The sequence below is a fragment of the Arachis hypogaea genome, chromosome 17, assembly GCF_003086295.3.
Source record: "Arachis hypogaea cultivar Tifrunner chromosome 17, arahy.Tifrunner.gnm2.J5K5, whole genome shotgun sequence".
Lineage (NCBI taxonomy): Eukaryota > Viridiplantae > Streptophyta > Magnoliopsida > Fabales > Fabaceae > Arachis > Arachis hypogaea.
This window is the reverse complement of record NC_092052.1, coordinates 105,123,591-105,140,595: the sequence shown is the minus strand read 5'-3', so window position 1 is coordinate 105,140,595 and position 17,005 is coordinate 105,123,591. Positions and strand designations below refer to the sequence as shown.

The 17,005-nt window shown below is 34.0% G+C and overlaps 1 protein-coding gene across 3 annotated transcripts; it reads left to right on the top strand.

Moving 5' to 3' along the window:
* Nucleotides 1-4,592: 4,592 nt before the first annotated feature.
* LOC112764637 (uncharacterized) lies at nucleotides 4,593-9,783 on the top strand. Of its 3 annotated transcripts, none has more exons than XM_025810337.3 (12): nucleotides 4,593-5,026; nucleotides 5,318-5,537; nucleotides 5,641-5,841; nucleotides 5,929-5,999; nucleotides 6,584-6,746; nucleotides 7,352-7,945; nucleotides 8,116-8,496; nucleotides 8,587-8,662; nucleotides 8,735-8,798; nucleotides 9,079-9,214; nucleotides 9,305-9,418; nucleotides 9,510-9,783. In XM_025810337.3, exons 1-12 carry the CDS (start codon nucleotides 4,779-4,781, stop codon nucleotides 9,573-9,575), a joined length of 2,334 nt encoding a protein of 777 aa, XP_025666122.1. In that variant the 5' UTR covers nucleotides 4,593-4,778; the 3' UTR covers nucleotides 9,576-9,783. The 3 variants fall into 3 exon arrangements, 2 of the variants coding, with proteins under 2 accessions (XP_025666122.1, XP_025666123.1); XR_003183270.3 differs by having other exon boundaries at nucleotides 4,600-5,026; nucleotides 8,587-8,642; XM_025810338.3 differs by having other exon boundaries at nucleotides 4,626-5,026; nucleotides 5,646-5,841.
* The last annotated feature ends 7,222 nt before the right edge of the window (nucleotides 9,784-17,005 follow it).

The following is a 17,005-nucleotide window of genomic DNA, read 5'->3' as shown; positions in this document are numbered from 1 at the left end:
AGAGATTATACTAAAAATTGCAAAGAATCGGTAACTGAAAAAGTTCGAAAACAGATTAAAATTCAAGTAATATTTTGAAAGAAAAAGGTTAATGGTTTCAGTTTTGGTATAAGAGAAAGAGTAGTACTTAAAATCTTATTTTTGAAAGGCAACATTATATTTGTATACAAAAATTATGGTAAAATTTATAATTATATAATTTTTCGGATATTTTAGGTGATAAATAAAGTACATGGGTAAAAAAAATAGGTATTTTGTAAAAGATCAGGGGTACTTTTATAAATATTGAGATAAGTGAGGTTTCAAATATAATTTTATAAAAATATTGAGTTAAAAATGAAACATTTAAAGGTTTGAAGTTTAAAACGTAGATAATAAAAATTTAAGAATAAAAGCTCTACGAAACTAAGTTTTTAAGAAATATATAAATATTATTTATTTACCATCTTATATTATTATTATTTTATTAAGAATATTAATTAGTAAAGATATTATTAATATTATTATAAGTCAGAGAAGAGCAAATAGAGTGATCTTAAAAATTTTAGAGAACACCCACTTAATTAAAAAATCTTATGATCATCTTTCGATAAAATATTTAGTGGATGATGAGAGAACAGTGTGAAGATAGTTTGAACTATTAAGGATAATTAAGTAAATCGAAGGACTGAAGAAAGAGAAAAGATAAATCGGCACATGTGAATATGTGATTATGAGAATGATTGAAAGGTCATGAGAGGCTGACGGAAAGTAAATAGTTATGGTGCCTGATGAATCCATATTTGATGAGATATTTTGGCTTGATTTGAGTGGATTTCATCACATAAACCTACACTTAAACACCAAAATAGCATACTTTTGTGTTTTGTCCCTATTTTGATCCTAAATGTGAAAACATACAATTTTGTGCTTGAAATGAGCAATTTAATTTCACTTTTATTCCATTTGATACCATGACATGTTTGTTGAGTGATTTCAGGCCTTAGAGGCAAGAATGGATGGCCAAAAGTGGAAGAAAGCATATACAAGGGAGAACACATGAAGAAAACAAGGAAAAGCACACACAGCGACGTGTGTGCACAAGTACCTGTGCGTACGCACAGGAGGATTTTTAGCCGAGTGTACGGACGCACACATCTGTGCGTATGCACAGGTCCTTACACGTGGTTTTGTTAATGAAATACTTGTTGCGCGAATTTTGGAGGCTTTTGGCCCATTTTGGAAGGCTTGGATGCTGAAATCAAGTGCTATATGAAGGGAGCAACATCACATATCAAGGCATTAGCTTAGAGAGCCATCTTAGAATAGAAAACATACATAGTAGGAGTAGGAGTAGTGTAGATTAGGAAATTCTCTATTAGAATTTTGTAGCATTTTATACTTCAAGTCTTGTTCTTGGATTTTGCAATTTACATTGTAAGTATCTCTTTAATTGTCTCTTTTATTATACTTGTTCTACACTTTCTTTTACTTTCATCTCTTGCCAATTTATATAGTTTTGCAATTTTGGATTTCTAGTTGTTTAATTGATGGCTGATGGCTTTTATATGTTTGTTTGAGTTGCTTCTATTGATTTTGAGCATTTATGATTCATAGCTTTCTTTATTTTACCAATTTTGCCATGTTTTGTTAATATGCATACTAGATGTTTGATGAAATGTCAATCCTAGTTATAGGGTAGATTTCCACCCCTTGGCTTGGGAAAAATGAGTTATGGATTACTAGAGTCATAATGTCCAACATTTAGTGATAATTCTTGGGTTGTTAGTTGACTCTTATTTCCATTGACGCTAGCCTTTTATCAACTAGTTTGGTAAGTTGGCTAGGACTTATGGATTAAGGTCAATTATGCTTGCTTGACTTACTCCTTGATGGTTGGGGTTGACTAGGCGAGACTAACTCATAACAATTATCATAGTTGTGGTTATGGCAAGGAAAGGATTCTATAACTCATCCCAAGTCAAGGTTTCATTTATGTTTTGAATCACTTTTCCATCACTTTATAGTTTTACTTGTCCATATTACATACATAGTTCTTTTATCCCTTTATTGCTTGTTAATTGCAAACTTGTCTTGTTCTTTAATTTCTTTATTTGTTTACTTGGTTTCAATCATTGAAAAACCCCTTTACTTCCTCACAACCAAAATTATATGCACTTGTGGTCAATAGTTCCTAGGGAGAACGACCCGGGAGTCGAAATACTCTCGGTTAATTTGGTTCGAATAGTGACATTATCTTTGGGAATTAAATTTGATTGATGATCAATGGTTGGGGTTGGACTATACTTGCAACGTCAATCCTATTTTTAGTGCGAAAATCCAAACCCATGCTTTGGTCACTCATCAGTGCCGATATGAAAATGTTAAGCCGTGGGATTTGTATGTAAATGACTGTGCGGAGATGCCCGTAAATGTGGAATGGCTTCCAGGAATCAGTGTCTGCAAGTACTTGCAGAGGTCATGTTTGACATACTTCAGCTGGAGAATCAGCGCCTGCAAGGCTGTAAGAAGTGGAAACTTGCAGATGTTATGTTGCTAGAATGCCTTATTCGACTTGTGAGTTGGATTGCGTCGGGTGCGGGTCGAAACTGACAAATGAGCTCATTACTTGCGATAGGACTAGACATGCATCATATTGTTTGTGCATTTGTATTTAGTTGTGTATACTCATTTTATTTCTCTGTGATTATGCTGTTTGATTTTGTGTGAATTGTTTGCGTGTTTGTATTGCGACTCTGCTTATGCTTGTTGGTTCCTGTATATGTCAAGGATTAAGATAATCGAAAACTGATCATTATAACTCAAAACTGAGTGGTGTGATTGTGATTTGTTTAAAGTAATGTAATTTAAAGAAAACTAACTAAAATCTTTAAAGTGAGTTTAAAGAATCCTAAAGGTAATTATTTTAAGGTTATACAGTAAAAATTTGCATTTGATTTTTTTACTCTCATGACATTCACTTTCCCTACTGAGAACATGTGAGGACGACGTTCTCACCCTTTACAGGTCTTGTATTTTCAGCGACAGGTTCAGGAATCCTTTGCGAGAAGCCGCGATCGGTCCACAGTGTTTTATATATATGTATTTGTATTTTCTGTATTTGGTTTAATTTTAGATTTTATTTTTCCTTCGTCATTTATTGTTTTGGAAATTTCAGAAATGTAGGACTTGTATTTGAAAATTTTCAAATAAATTTATGTATATCTTTGTGATTAAGAGATTAAAAGTAAAAAAGTTTCATTTTCTTAATTAAAGTTTTGGTTCGCATTCGCAAATGCTCAATATTAAATAAATATAATATAAAATTAAAGGAATAGAGATAAGTATCATTCGAACTTTAAGTACGATCATAAAGTGCTAAAAGTTAGGTATTACATATACTATTTATTTATTTTACATTTTCAATGTGAGTATAGGTACAATGTAACGTATGGCTCAATTTTTTCGTTATGGAACTCATGAATGTGATGTGCCTGGATATGAAAATAGGCGTGTTAGACCAAATTGTGGAACAGCTTCATGTGAGTGGTAGGGGTTAGAACTCGGACCGTATGAGTTTTGTGTTGGCAAAAATTGCTTAACAAATCGGAGAGCCCGATTTGACAGGGGTGATAATTTGAATTTCACAGCATCCAAATCGGACGGTGCATTTTCTATATATATATATATATATATATATATATATATATATATATATATATATATATATATATATATATATATGAATTTTTCTATATGAACCACAACTCGAACCGTCCGACTAGCTATGAAGAACTCGCATGATCCGATTTGTGGTGTTCTGATCCCACACAGGGGTCAAGCACCTCTCTTCTTCATAACCACGTTCAACCCCACCTTTACCTCCATATTGAAGCGTACAACGTATCTATTAATAGAAATAACCACATATTGAACATTTGAAACTCCACTTGTCGATCAATTAACCACTTACTACATTTTTATAATATATTAATATAAATATATTAATATATTTTTCAACCCAAATAAATTGTAGTTTCCTCGTCTTATACAAATCTTGCTAGTTTAAAAGACAACAAAATAACTAGAGATACTATCCAAATTGATACTAGAATCTCTAACTATAACAACAATTTGCTTAGACAATTCTAGACCGATAGAATTTATTCAGAAATCTTAAGTAATCAACATTTTTTATTGTTTTTATCTTATATTTAAATTAACATTAATTAATTCTTTATTTTACTAAAAATATTAGTCTCTTAACATTTCTTTTATAAAAATGGTTGAGATTGACTAAAGGACATATAAAATCACCCAAAAATGCGATTGAAGGTTTATCAGCTTAGATTAAGTTTTCTTTTCACTTTTCTATTTTTTTTTTAATTATTTAAGGTTTTTTTTTTAGATTGGATATAATAACTATTTTTTTCTTATATTAGTGGAGTATTTTTTTTATTGTTTAGTTTTTATAACTACTCATATACTTTTTCTTTCATCTGATGAAATTATATTGTCAGATATTTTAAAAAATAATTCCCAATTTTAATATCTTCAATCTTAGAAAAGAAAAAATTAACGATAAAGATGATTATTATACACGAATTCAATTCATATTATAGTCCTTATCCAAACAACTGACTAACAAGTAACAACCAACAACTCAACAAGCACAAGTGGCTAAGAATGAATGAAACGGTCTTCGCCTGATAGCCACACACACACACACTCTCCTTTCGGCTTTCGCCCTTCTTCGGTTCTTCTTACTAGTGCAGTAATAACAAGCTAGTAAGTAGAGTATGCTAAGAGTTTCTTCGAAACTTGTGCCGCTTCTTCTTCAATCAGTTACTTCAAGTCACACTCACACGCACCTCATTTCTTCTTATTCTACTTCACGTCTCTTCCTCTCTTATTCTCACCTTTTTCCTCGGAGACCAATGGCCTCTCTCTCCGCCCTACCACACCGTCTCCAATATCCTACTGCTCGCAGAGACGACTCCATCGTTGAAGACTACCACGGCGTCAAGGTTGCCGATCCTTACCGATGGTACGGAAAACAAACTTAACTGTTTTCGCTGCTCGATTTCATTGTTGCGTCGTATAGATTTCGTTTTGCTTTCTCATTTCAATCTTGTTAATTCAAATGTTTAATACCTGTTTAGCTGTTTTCGCTGCTCGATTTCATTCTCGTTTCAGATAGATTGCGTTTTGTTTTCTCATTTCAAGTTGTTGGTTAAAAAATTTTCATACCTAATTTAGGATTGCGAGGATAGTTAATTGCTCTCGCGCATTAGAAAATCGGTAAGGAAAATCTTACCGAAATGTTTTTGTTGATTAGGCTCGAAGATCCAGATGTGGAAGAAGTGAAGGAGTTTGTAGAGAAACAGGTGCAATTGACGAACTCGGTACTTCAGCAATGCGAAACTAGATCCAAACTTAGTGAAAAGATCACGAAGCTTTTTGATCATCCTCGTTATCATGCTCCGTTTAGGCGAGGTGATAAGTACTTTTACTTCCACAACTCAGGGCTTCAGCCTCAAGACACACTCTATGTGCAGGTTTGGTTGCGGATTATGCGTTGAGATGAGTTTGCTAGATGCTTTGATTGGTACGGACTTTTGAGTTTATTGCGTATTCATTTGTCTTGCTGTTCACTTTTAGGATAGCTTGGAGGGTGAACCTGAGGTTTTGCTTGATCCTAATGCGCTCAGCGAAGATGGAACCATCTCGTTGAACACGCTATCAATCAGTGAAGATGCTAAGTATTTGGCTTACGGACTTAGTTCAAGTGGTAGTGATTGGGTGACTATAAAAGTAATGCGTATTGCAGATAAGAATGTTGAGCCTGACACTTTGTCATGGGTGAGCGTCACTGTGTTCCTTGTTAGTAACAGCAACCAGCTTAGAAATGAGTTGCCACTGACTGTTGTAAACTTGGACATGTTTCAGGTCAAGTTTTCCTCTATTAGTTGGACACATGATAGCAAAGGTTTCTTTTATAGCCGATATCCAGCACCTAAGTAAGTGATCTCCTATTCTTGCTCTTTTTTATAGGCCTATTCTCATATTATTTCTCTTACAAGGAAGTCTGAATTTTCGACTCTGGCTTTCATAGGCTTGAATTTCAAATTGTCACGTGTATTTGTTAAATTATGAGAATATTTAACTCAAGTTTACGAGAAAATGAAAATTAGTATCTCATTAACACTGTCAATGGTTTATATACAGTAGGTTGCACATAAGGAAAAATCAACAACTAACAGATTTAATAATTAACTGTACAGCTGGCATGAAATATGATTCTAATTCTGTCTGTTGACCCTAATAGAGAATATAGCCTATTTGATTAGTAATCATAAGGAAGATAGAAGTTTGTTATTCTAATTTGTAAATGTTATCCGACTACTGATTCATCGAAGTATATAGTTTAAAAATGTTGTGCGTTGCCAGGGATTTGCTTGTCCTGGTCAAGATAATCTGAATTGTGGTTATTTGATTTATTTTTATGGAGATATTATTAATTATTCATTCAGAGTGATGGTGGAAGGATCAGTTTCATGTGTTCCTTATTTAAAATTTTAATTATGTTGCTTCTACTATATAGGGATGGAGAAGTAGTAGATGCTGGGACTGAGACGAATTCTAATCTTTACCATGAGCTCTATTATCATTTCTTGGGTACAGATCAATCAGAAGATATTTTGTGTTGGAGAGATCCTGAAAACCCTAAATATTTATTTGGAGGAAGTGTCACTGATGATGGGAAGGTACACTTTATTGTCATTGCTTTAGAACTATATGACATATCTGTGTTCTTTCTGTGTACACATGAAATAAGAAAAGTTCAGGAACAATATTTTTCTTCTGAAGACTTTACTGTTATCAATGTCATTGGTTTTCCACTTCTTCTATGCCCTATTGTACATATTTCTTGGAAGGTATTTCTTTAGCTCTTCCTGTTAGCATTTGGAATTGGTCTTGCTTGATTTGTTTTCATGGGAATAATTGGATATCTTCTATTGTGTTTGGCAAAATTTTACATTTAGCATTATATACTTATGGTAAGTAGCCTGGTGTTGATATTCAATGGCATATTGCCGGTTTTTTGCTAAATAGTCATCTGTCTCGAGCATCATGCTATAAAAACTTGTAGCTTTGTCACAAAATGGTGAGTCACCCTATTATCGTTAGGGTACCTTATGCTACGAGAGAAGGTATATACATCACATAACAATAGCATTGGAGATAGTTCTAAAAAATGAGTCTAATTTTATTTTTCTTTGTGGAGTACAAAAACGAAGCATACACAACATTTTATGCATATGATGTTAAATTTCCAATGAATCTCACTCTGTTTCTGTCAAATGTGCAGTATGTTCTCCTTTATATTTCAGAAGGCTGTGATCCAGTTAACAAACTTTACTACTTTGACATGTCTGAACTTCCCAACGGGATGGAAAGTTTTCGAAATAAAAGTACTCTGCTTCCATTTGTCAAGCTCATTGATAATTTTGATGCACAGTATCATGACATTGCGAATGACGGCACTGTGTTTACATTTTTGACTAATAAAGATGCTCCAAAATATAAACTAGTAAGGGTAGATTTGAGAGAACCAACTGTGTGGTCTGAGGTTCTCCAAGAGTCTGAAAATGATGTACTTGAGTCAGCTTGTGCTGTGAATGGTAATCAACTGATAGTGAGTTATTTGAGTGATGTGAAGTATATTCTTCAAGTAAGAGACCTAGAAACAGGCTTGTTGCTACATCAATTACCAATTGATATTGGCACTGTTGATGAAGTTTCTGCAAGGCGTAAAGATAGTGTGGTTTTCATAAGCTTTACAAGCTTCCTAACGCCAAGAATCATATATCAGTGTGACCTTAGAACAAATATACCTGATATGAAGATATTTCGTGAAATTGTTGTCCCTGGGTTTGATCGCTCTGAGTTTCAGGTCAAGCAGGTAAACACAATTTTTTTGATGTTGAGATATCCTATGTTTAGGTCCACGATATTCTTAAGGCTCTATAAGTTCATTGTTTTCAGTTATAGATATTGTATTTCTCAGATTATGGATGGCTGTTACAGTGTTACTTGACTTGTTCTGTTCTTTGATTCCATTTGAACTTTCAGGTTTTTGTTACCAGTAAAGATGGGACAAAGATCCCAATATTCATTGTTGCCAAAAAGGATATTCGTTTGGATGGATCGCACCCGTGTTTGCTATATGGATATGGTGGTTTTAACATAAGTCTCACACCATCTTTCGCTGTTAGTCGTATAGTACTCACAAGACATTTAGGTACTGTTTTTTGCATTGCAAATATTCGTGGAGGTGGAGAATACGGGGAGGAATGGCATAAAGCAGGATCCCTTGCAAATAAGCAGAATTGCTTTGATGACTTCATCTCTGCAGCTGAGTATCTTGTGTCTACTGGTTATACCCAACCCCGAAAGTTATGCATTGAAGGTGGGAGTAATGGTGGTCTTCTTATTGGGGCTTGTATAAACCAGGTGTGATTCATTTGGTTTGTCTTCCTATGTTTGACACTTTCCCATTCCATGATCTCCACTTATGCTAACTGTTTCCTCCACTTCGCACAGAGACCTGATCTTTTTGGTTGTGCACTGGCTCATGTTGGTGTTATGGATATGCTAAGGTTCCACAAATTTACCATAGGTTTGTTTGGATTTGTTATGGCTAATTATTTGTTTATGAGTGCCACCTATTGATATAAAAACTGCTATTCAGGCCATGCTTGGACCACAGATTATGGTTGTTCAGACAAGGAGAAAGAGTTTCATTGGCTAATCAAGTGAGTGAGTTTTAGCATGAAGTATGACAATAAGTTCGTATATTTATGCAAAAAGTAATTCTTTTATATAGAATATATATTTCATGCAAAAAAAATAATTTTTGTCATCATTTTGTTTTATTCATTTTAGTGTCGGATTGAGTCATTAGTATTTCTGCATTGGTCATATTGTCATGTGGCTACTTTGCTTTGTCGATTCCTGTGATTTCTTATGTTTGGTAAATTTATGTTTGTAAGTGTGAGTAGAAGATATGATGTTCCTCTAATCAACTGTTCGTAGGTACTCACCATTGCATAATGTGCGGCGGCCATGGGAACAGCAGCCTGATAAGTCAATTCAATACCCATCGACCATGCTGTTGACTGCTGATCATGATGATCGTGTTGTGCCATTGCACTCATTGAAGCTATTGGCGGTTAGTCTACTTCTTCTTAATAATAGATTGAAACACGGGTTCTTGTTTCTCGTCTCTTTCAACATAAATTCGCATTGTTATCACTTGCAGACCATGCAGTATGTCCTGTGTACGAGCTTGGAGAATAGTCCGCAGACGAACCCGATAATTGGTCGCATTGACTGCAAGTCTGGACATGGAGCCGGTCGGCCAACACAGAAAATGGTAACAAATTCGTATCTGCTAAAATTTTCCATTATCCATTTGGTTATATTATCTCTCATGTTTCTTATGTATATATATATTATGTCCGCAGATAGATGAAGCTGCTGATCGGTACAGCTTCATGGCAAAAATGTTAGACGCGCAATGGATTGATTAACCCACTCGATTATAAGGTAGAAAACATTTTTTAAAAAAAGTAAATAAAAAAGAATTGTGATCCTCACTAGAGAAGGCATAGTTGTTTTTATTATCTTGTATTTGATAATAGATTATAGTCATATGAATATTCGCATGAAATTATTTTTTATTTAAAGATAATAGTTGAGAATTGTGAAAGTTATTAATATAATGTGGACATTAGAACATTATTTTTGTGGACTTTTTTTTCACTTATTTTTTAAAACATTTTAAAGATATTTCAAATGTATAATTTATATCAATTTTAATTTTAATTTTTTAAATTTTTATTCTATTTCTTTAATTTGGTTTGTTAATATGGTTTAAAATCGCCTTTAAATATAAAATTTATAATAATGTCTTTAATGTTTGGTGAGTTAAACCCCAAAGTGGTTCCTGAGATTCACGGTTTGCACCAATTTAGTCCCGGACTTACCAATTGCACCATTTATGTCCTCGACTTTGTAAAAATTGCACCAAGGTCGTCCCTAGCCACATCTTCGGGCAAATTAATGAACGCCGGCAGTGACCTGGCATTGAGAAGTCACGCTGGCGTAGATAACGGCAAGCTGAGGTGGCAATTGAAACTGTTTAACCCAATGTGGTCCCTATACCTAGTTTTAATCCCAATTTCTAGCATGGCATTGTCACCTTCGTGTGATTGTGTATATGATCATTTATGTTCAACAACTACATGGATACGCAATATCATTAATTCACTTGCTAACTCTGTATGCACTTAACATATAACACCAAACAAGGAATGAATTCTAAAATTTCAGTTCAATTTGGTCTTAAGCAAGAACATTCACCAAGTGCATAACCAAAATTCAATCTCAATCATAATAAAAACTTATAGAAAACTGTAGAATATGAGTTACAATGTCTAATGAAAACAAAATTTGAAGCCTATGATGATCAGACATAAGATTTAACTTTCAAACAATTTATCGAACAGGTTGTATGCAGGATTCATAAACAGCAATTTTAGTTTATTGTAAGCATCAATCAACCCAAAAATTTCAACCAGCCAATACACATTTAGTCAAGAAACACAAATAATCAACTATCCTAAGTCTAACAAGATGTAAAAGCAGAATCAAAAGGCACTAAAATAAAAAAAAATAATTAGAAAAAAAAGAAACAGACACAGGATGGAATGGAACCTGCGTTGAGGAGTGAAAAAAGAAGATAGCGTAAAGAGCGGAGATGGTGGTTTTCACCAGAACTGGAATGTGCAGACAGAGGTGGCGCCACAAATAGGGGTGTTGCGTACAGGAGGAAAGAAATGGAGAAATAGGGAAGAAAGAAAAGGAAGAAGGGAAGAGGGAAGGTTAGCGACGGTGGGAAGAAAGAAAAGGAAGAAGGGAGGAGGAAAGGTTAGTGACGGTGGTCGCCAGCGGTAGGGACGGACGGACGGACGGAAGGTTGGTGTGGAGGTCTGCGGGCTGGGCTGGGTTTCAGAGAAGAAGAGAAGAAAGAAAGAAGGTTGGGCGGGCGTGACTTCTCAGTGCCAGGTCAGTGCCAGGTCACTGTCGGCGTTCATTAATTTGCTCGGAGATGTGGCTAGGGACGACCTTGGTGCAATTTTTACAAAGTCAGGGACATAAATGGTTCAATTGGTAAGTCAGGGACTAAATTGGTACAAACCGTAAATTTCAGGGACCACTTTAGAATTTAACTCAATGTTTAGTTAATGATTTAAAATTATCCTCGGCTGAACTATCAGTGACACATAATTAACATGTATAAAAAGATTTAAAATTTGTTTTAATCGTTAGATAAAATTGATATAAATTAAATATAAGCAAATATTTTTAAAAGCTTTTGGCAAAAATATCAAAGATAGAAAAAAAAAATTCTTTGCTATTTGTTTATTTTTGCGGCACATAGGTAATAATGTAATACTGTTTACTTAATGGCGTCTTGCATCATTTTAATTCCATGTATTGAAATACGTTTAATTCTATTTATTTGTTTTAATTTTGTTTATTTATGTGGTTTAAAATTGTCTATAAATAAAAAATTTGTAATTATTTTTGTTTTATTGTTTAGGATTTAGAATTTATTTTAAAATTGAATAAAGTTCTACGTCTAAGCAAAATCCCTAACAAAGTCTAAGTGTCTAATCAAATTGTGATAAGTTTTTAAATTACGCGATTCTTCTTCTCTTTGTCTTTCTTCTTCTTTTTTTAAATTCGCGCATGTTCTTCTTTCCTACTTATCTTTTTCTTCCTCCTCTTTTTTCTTCTTCTTCTTTCAAATTTGCACATGCATGTTTTTTTTCAATGTTGTGTCCTTTTTTTTCTTTTTCGTTATTGTCATCACCAATAACACTAATATTTTACTAACATCATTATTAGTTCTAATTTTTTTAATGCCATCATTAAATAATTTTGATTAATTTCTTAGTTTATTTGTGTATTAATTGAAGTTCACTTGATGCTGTTGATAAGTGTTGATAAATTTTTTTATTCTTTAAGTAATTTTTTAACTATTTGTTTAAATTTGAATCGAATTCGGTTCATTTGTGAACACTTGATACTACTTTTAAGTATTTGCCAAATTTATTATTTTTTAAAAAATTTTATTCTAATTTAATATTTCTGATTGACCAGTAGTCCAGTATTTGCCAGGAAACCCACACCAATTGAACAATCTGTTATAAAATAACTAAATAAATAAATAAATAAGGAAGAGATAACAAACATAAAGTAAAGAAATATAATTAGATAACAATATTAACCACAATTACTATCTCAATATAAAAGATATGATACTTATATATTTATATATATGTATTAACGTATGAAAGAAAGAAAGAGAGGAAGAATTTTGTATATAGACAATATAGAGAGAGAATTCTTATTGATTGTAGTGTGTAACATCAACGGAAGTTAACCTCCTATTTATAAGCATATAGAAGGAATATTTTCAACCTTCATTAATTTCATTCTCTCTTGAGAATGTAATCCTCATATAGGAAATGGGCATCCACGTCCCATACTTATCACAACACTCCCCCTTGGATGACCATTTAGGATTATTGTCTCGTTAAAACCTTACTAAAGAAAAACCCAGTGGAAAAAAATCTTAGTGAAGGAAAAAGAGTACAATATCCTTTAGTGATGGGGACTGCCTCATTAAAAACATTGTCAAGAAAAACCCAATAAAAAAAAACTTGACGAAAGAAAAAAGAGTACAGTCTCCCCCTCTTGTCGACATCAGTTGATGTCTCGAAATCGGCGCATCCCAATCTCATGTACCAATCTTTCAAAGGAGGATTTTGGGAGTGACTTTGTAAATAAATCTGCCAGATTGTCACTTGAGCGGATCTGTTGGACATCAATTGTCCCTTGATTTTGAAGATCATGAGTGAAGAAGAATTTGGGAGAAATATGTTTTGTTCTATCACCTTTGATATATCTACCTTTAAGTTGAGCAATACATGCTGTATTATCTTCAAATAGGACAGTTGGAGCTATGTTATGGTCAATCAATCCACATGATGACAGAATATATTGAACCAGGCTCCTCAGCCAAAAACACTCGCGACTAGTTTCATGAATTGCTAGTATTTCAGCATAATTAGAGGAGGTTGCTGCTATCGTCTGTTTCGTAGACCTCCATGATATAGCTGTTCCACCATATGTGAACAGGTATCCTATTTGAGATCTCCCTTTATGTGGATCAGACAAGTATCCAGCATCTGCATAGCCAACTAATTGTGACTTGGATCCATATGGATAAAACAATCCCATATCAACCGTTCCACGAAGATATCGAAAGATTTGCTTGATTACACTCCAATGTCTTCTGGTTGGAGAAGAACTATACCTTGCTAGTAAATTCACCGCGAATGATATGTCAGGTCGCGTATTATTAGCAAGATACATTAGCGCTCCAATGACACTAAGATATGGTACTTCAGGACCAAGAATATCTTCATTTTCTTCCTTAGGACGAAATTGATCCTTTTCCACATCCCAAGATCTTACGATTATTGGGGTACTTAATGGATGTGACTTATCCATATAAAATCTCTTCAATATATTTTCTGTGTATGTTGTTTGATGAATAAAGATCCCACTTTTTATATGCTTGATCTGCAGGCCGAGACAAAACTTAGTCTTTCCAAGATCTTTCATCTCAAACTCTTCTTTTAGAGTTTTTATAATTGTTGGAATCTCTTCAGGAGTCCCAATGATATTTAAATCATCAACGTACACAGCAATTATAATGAATCCATATGCAGATTTCTTTATGAAAACACATGGACAGATATCATCATTCTTGAATCTATTTTTGGCCAGATACTCAGTAAGACGATTATACCACATTCGTCCAGATTGCTTTAGACCGTATAAAGATCTTTGCAATTTAACTGAGTATAACCCTTGCGAATATTCACTGGATGGTTTAGATATCTTTAGTCCTTCAGGGACTTTCATATAGATATCCCGATCTAATGAGCCGTATAAATAGATTGTTACCACATCCATTAAATGCATATGCAATTTATGATATGCAGATAAACTGACCAAATAACGCAATGTTATCGCATCCACTACAGGGGAATACGTTTCTTCATAATCTATACCGGGCCTTTGTGAAAAACCTTGTGCCACAAGTCGGGCTTTATAGCGCACAACTTCATTTTTCTCATTTCGTTTTCTCACAAATACCCATCGATATCCAACAGGTTTTACATCTTCTGGTGTACGAACTACAGGTCCAAAGACTTCACGTTTTGCAAGTGAGTCTAATTCAGCCTTCATGGCTTCTTTCCATTTTGGCCAATCATTCCTTTGTCGACATTCTTTGACTGATCTTGGCTCAAGATCCTTACTTTCATGCATGATATTAAATGCCATATTGTATGCAAATATTTCATTGACAATTGTCTTATTTCGGTCCCATTTCTCTCCTGTAAAGACATAATTTATCGAGATCTCATCATTTTCATAATTTTTAGGTACCTGAACGTCTTCTGGCGTTAAAATTATATCAGAATTTTGGACAAATGCAGGTGTCTTTACTATGTCTTTTTCATCAGGAATAGTATTTACCTCTTTTCTCTTTCGAGGATTTTTATCTTTGGAACCGACAGGCCTGCCACGTTTCTGGCGTGTATTTGCTTCAGTGGCTATTTGTCCTACTGGGACATCAATTCGAATTGGGGCATTTTTCCGCTGGTATATAAGATTTGGTTATCCTCTTTGTATCGAAAAATGCATCAGGCAATTCATTTGCTATTCTTTGCAAATGTATAATCTTTTGAACTTCTAGTTCACATTGCCTTGATCGAGGATCTAAATTCATCAACGATGATGCATTCCAATTAAGTTCCTTTTCAGGAAGCTTATTCTCTCCCCCTAATGTTGAAAATTTTGATTCATCAAAATGACAATCCGCAAACCGGGCTTTAAATACATCTCCAGTTTGTATATCAAAATACCTCACTATAGAGGGAGAATCATATCCAACATATATCCCCTATTTTCTTTGGGTCCCATTTTGGTGCGATTAGGTGGTGCAATGGGAACATATATCGCACACCCAAATATTCTTAAATGGAAAATATTTGGCTGCTGGCCAAAGGCTAATTGCATAGGAGAGAACTGATGGTAACTCGTTGGCCTCAAACGAATAAGTGCTGCGGCATGTAAAATAGCATGCCCCCAAAGGGAGATTTGTTCTCATAAGTAAGGGTATAGCAATTAATTGGAGGCGTTTAATAAGTGATTCTGCTAACCCATTTTGTGTGTGAACATAAGCTACTGGATGTTCAACACTTATTCCATTAGCCATAGAATAAGCATCAAAAGCTTGAGAAGTAAATTCACCAGCATTATCAAGACGAATTGCTTTGATTGGATTTTCTGGAAATTGTGCTTTTAATTGAATAATTTGAGCCAGTAATCTCGCAAACGCCAAGTTGCGAGAAGATAATAAGCACACATGTGACCATCTCGAAGATGCGTCTATTAGGACCATAAAATATCTAAAAGATCCACATGGTGGATGAATAGGTCCACATATATCACCTTGAATCATTTCTAGGAATTTAAGGGACTCAAATCCAATCTTTATTGGTGATGGCCTTAAAATTAACTTCCCTTGAGAACATGCAGCACAACAAAATTCACTAGATTTAAGAATCTTCTGTTCTTTAGTGAATGTCCATGGGAGTTTTCAATAATTCTCCTCATCATGGTTATTCCTGGATGACCCAATCGGTCGTGCCAAGTTATGAATTCATTTGGGCTAGTAAACTTCTGGTTTACAGTGGCATGTGATTCAATTACACTAATCTTGGTATAATATAACCTAGATGAAAGTGAGGGTAATTTTTCTAATATAACTTTCTTATTTGAATCATGAGTTGTGATACATAAGTACTCATGATTTTTCTCATTCATAGTCTCAATATGATATCCATTTCGGCGAATATCTTTGAAACTCAACAAGTTCCTCAGAGACTTGGTAGATAATAGTGCATTATTTATTAGAAATTTTGTTCCTCCAGGAAACAAAATTATAGCTCTTCCGGAGCCTTCTATCACATTGTCCGAGCCAATAATAGTATTAACATACTCTTCTTTTGGCACAAGATGGGTAAAATATATATCACTTTTAAGAATAGTGTGCGAACTTGCACTATCCGCAAGGCAAATATCTTCAGAATATGACCTTGCCATTTTTCTTCAAAAACAAATAATAATAATAATAATAATAATAATAATAATAATAATAATAATAATAATAATAATAATAATAATAAAATGAGTAAAAGTACATGCACAGTAAAATTATTCACATGAATACTTAACAAACACACATATTAAACTATTTCATCATTGATCAAATGGCCAATATTTTCTTTAAGATCCTCAAAGAAATTAGATACATCATAATGAATGGTGGAATTTTCATAATTTGAAACAAAATTTGTTTCCTTTTCTTTGTCATCCTTTTTCAAGGATGCTTAATAAAGATCAACAAGGTGCCTTGGGGTACGACAGGTACGTGACCAATGGCCCTTTCCACCACAACGGAAGTATTTATCCTCAATTGATTTACTTTGTCTATTATTTCTTTTTTTATCCCACTTCTGGTGAGATCCTCTCTTTTGAACATAATTTCTTTTCCTTCCATAATTTTTTTTGTTACTAAAACCTTGCCATTTACCTCTTCTGGGGTAGTTTGCCGCATTTACTTTAGGAAATGGGGCGGCGCCAACTGGGCGCGCTTCATGATTCTTTTAAGAGTAACTCATTGTTGCACTTAGCAACAAAAAGGTAAGAAATTAGCTCAAAAAAAATTTTAAAATTCTTTTTCTCGATTGCTACTGCGGGAGCACATTCGAGGCATGGAAGGTCGAGAAAGTTTTTCCTAACATATCTGGCT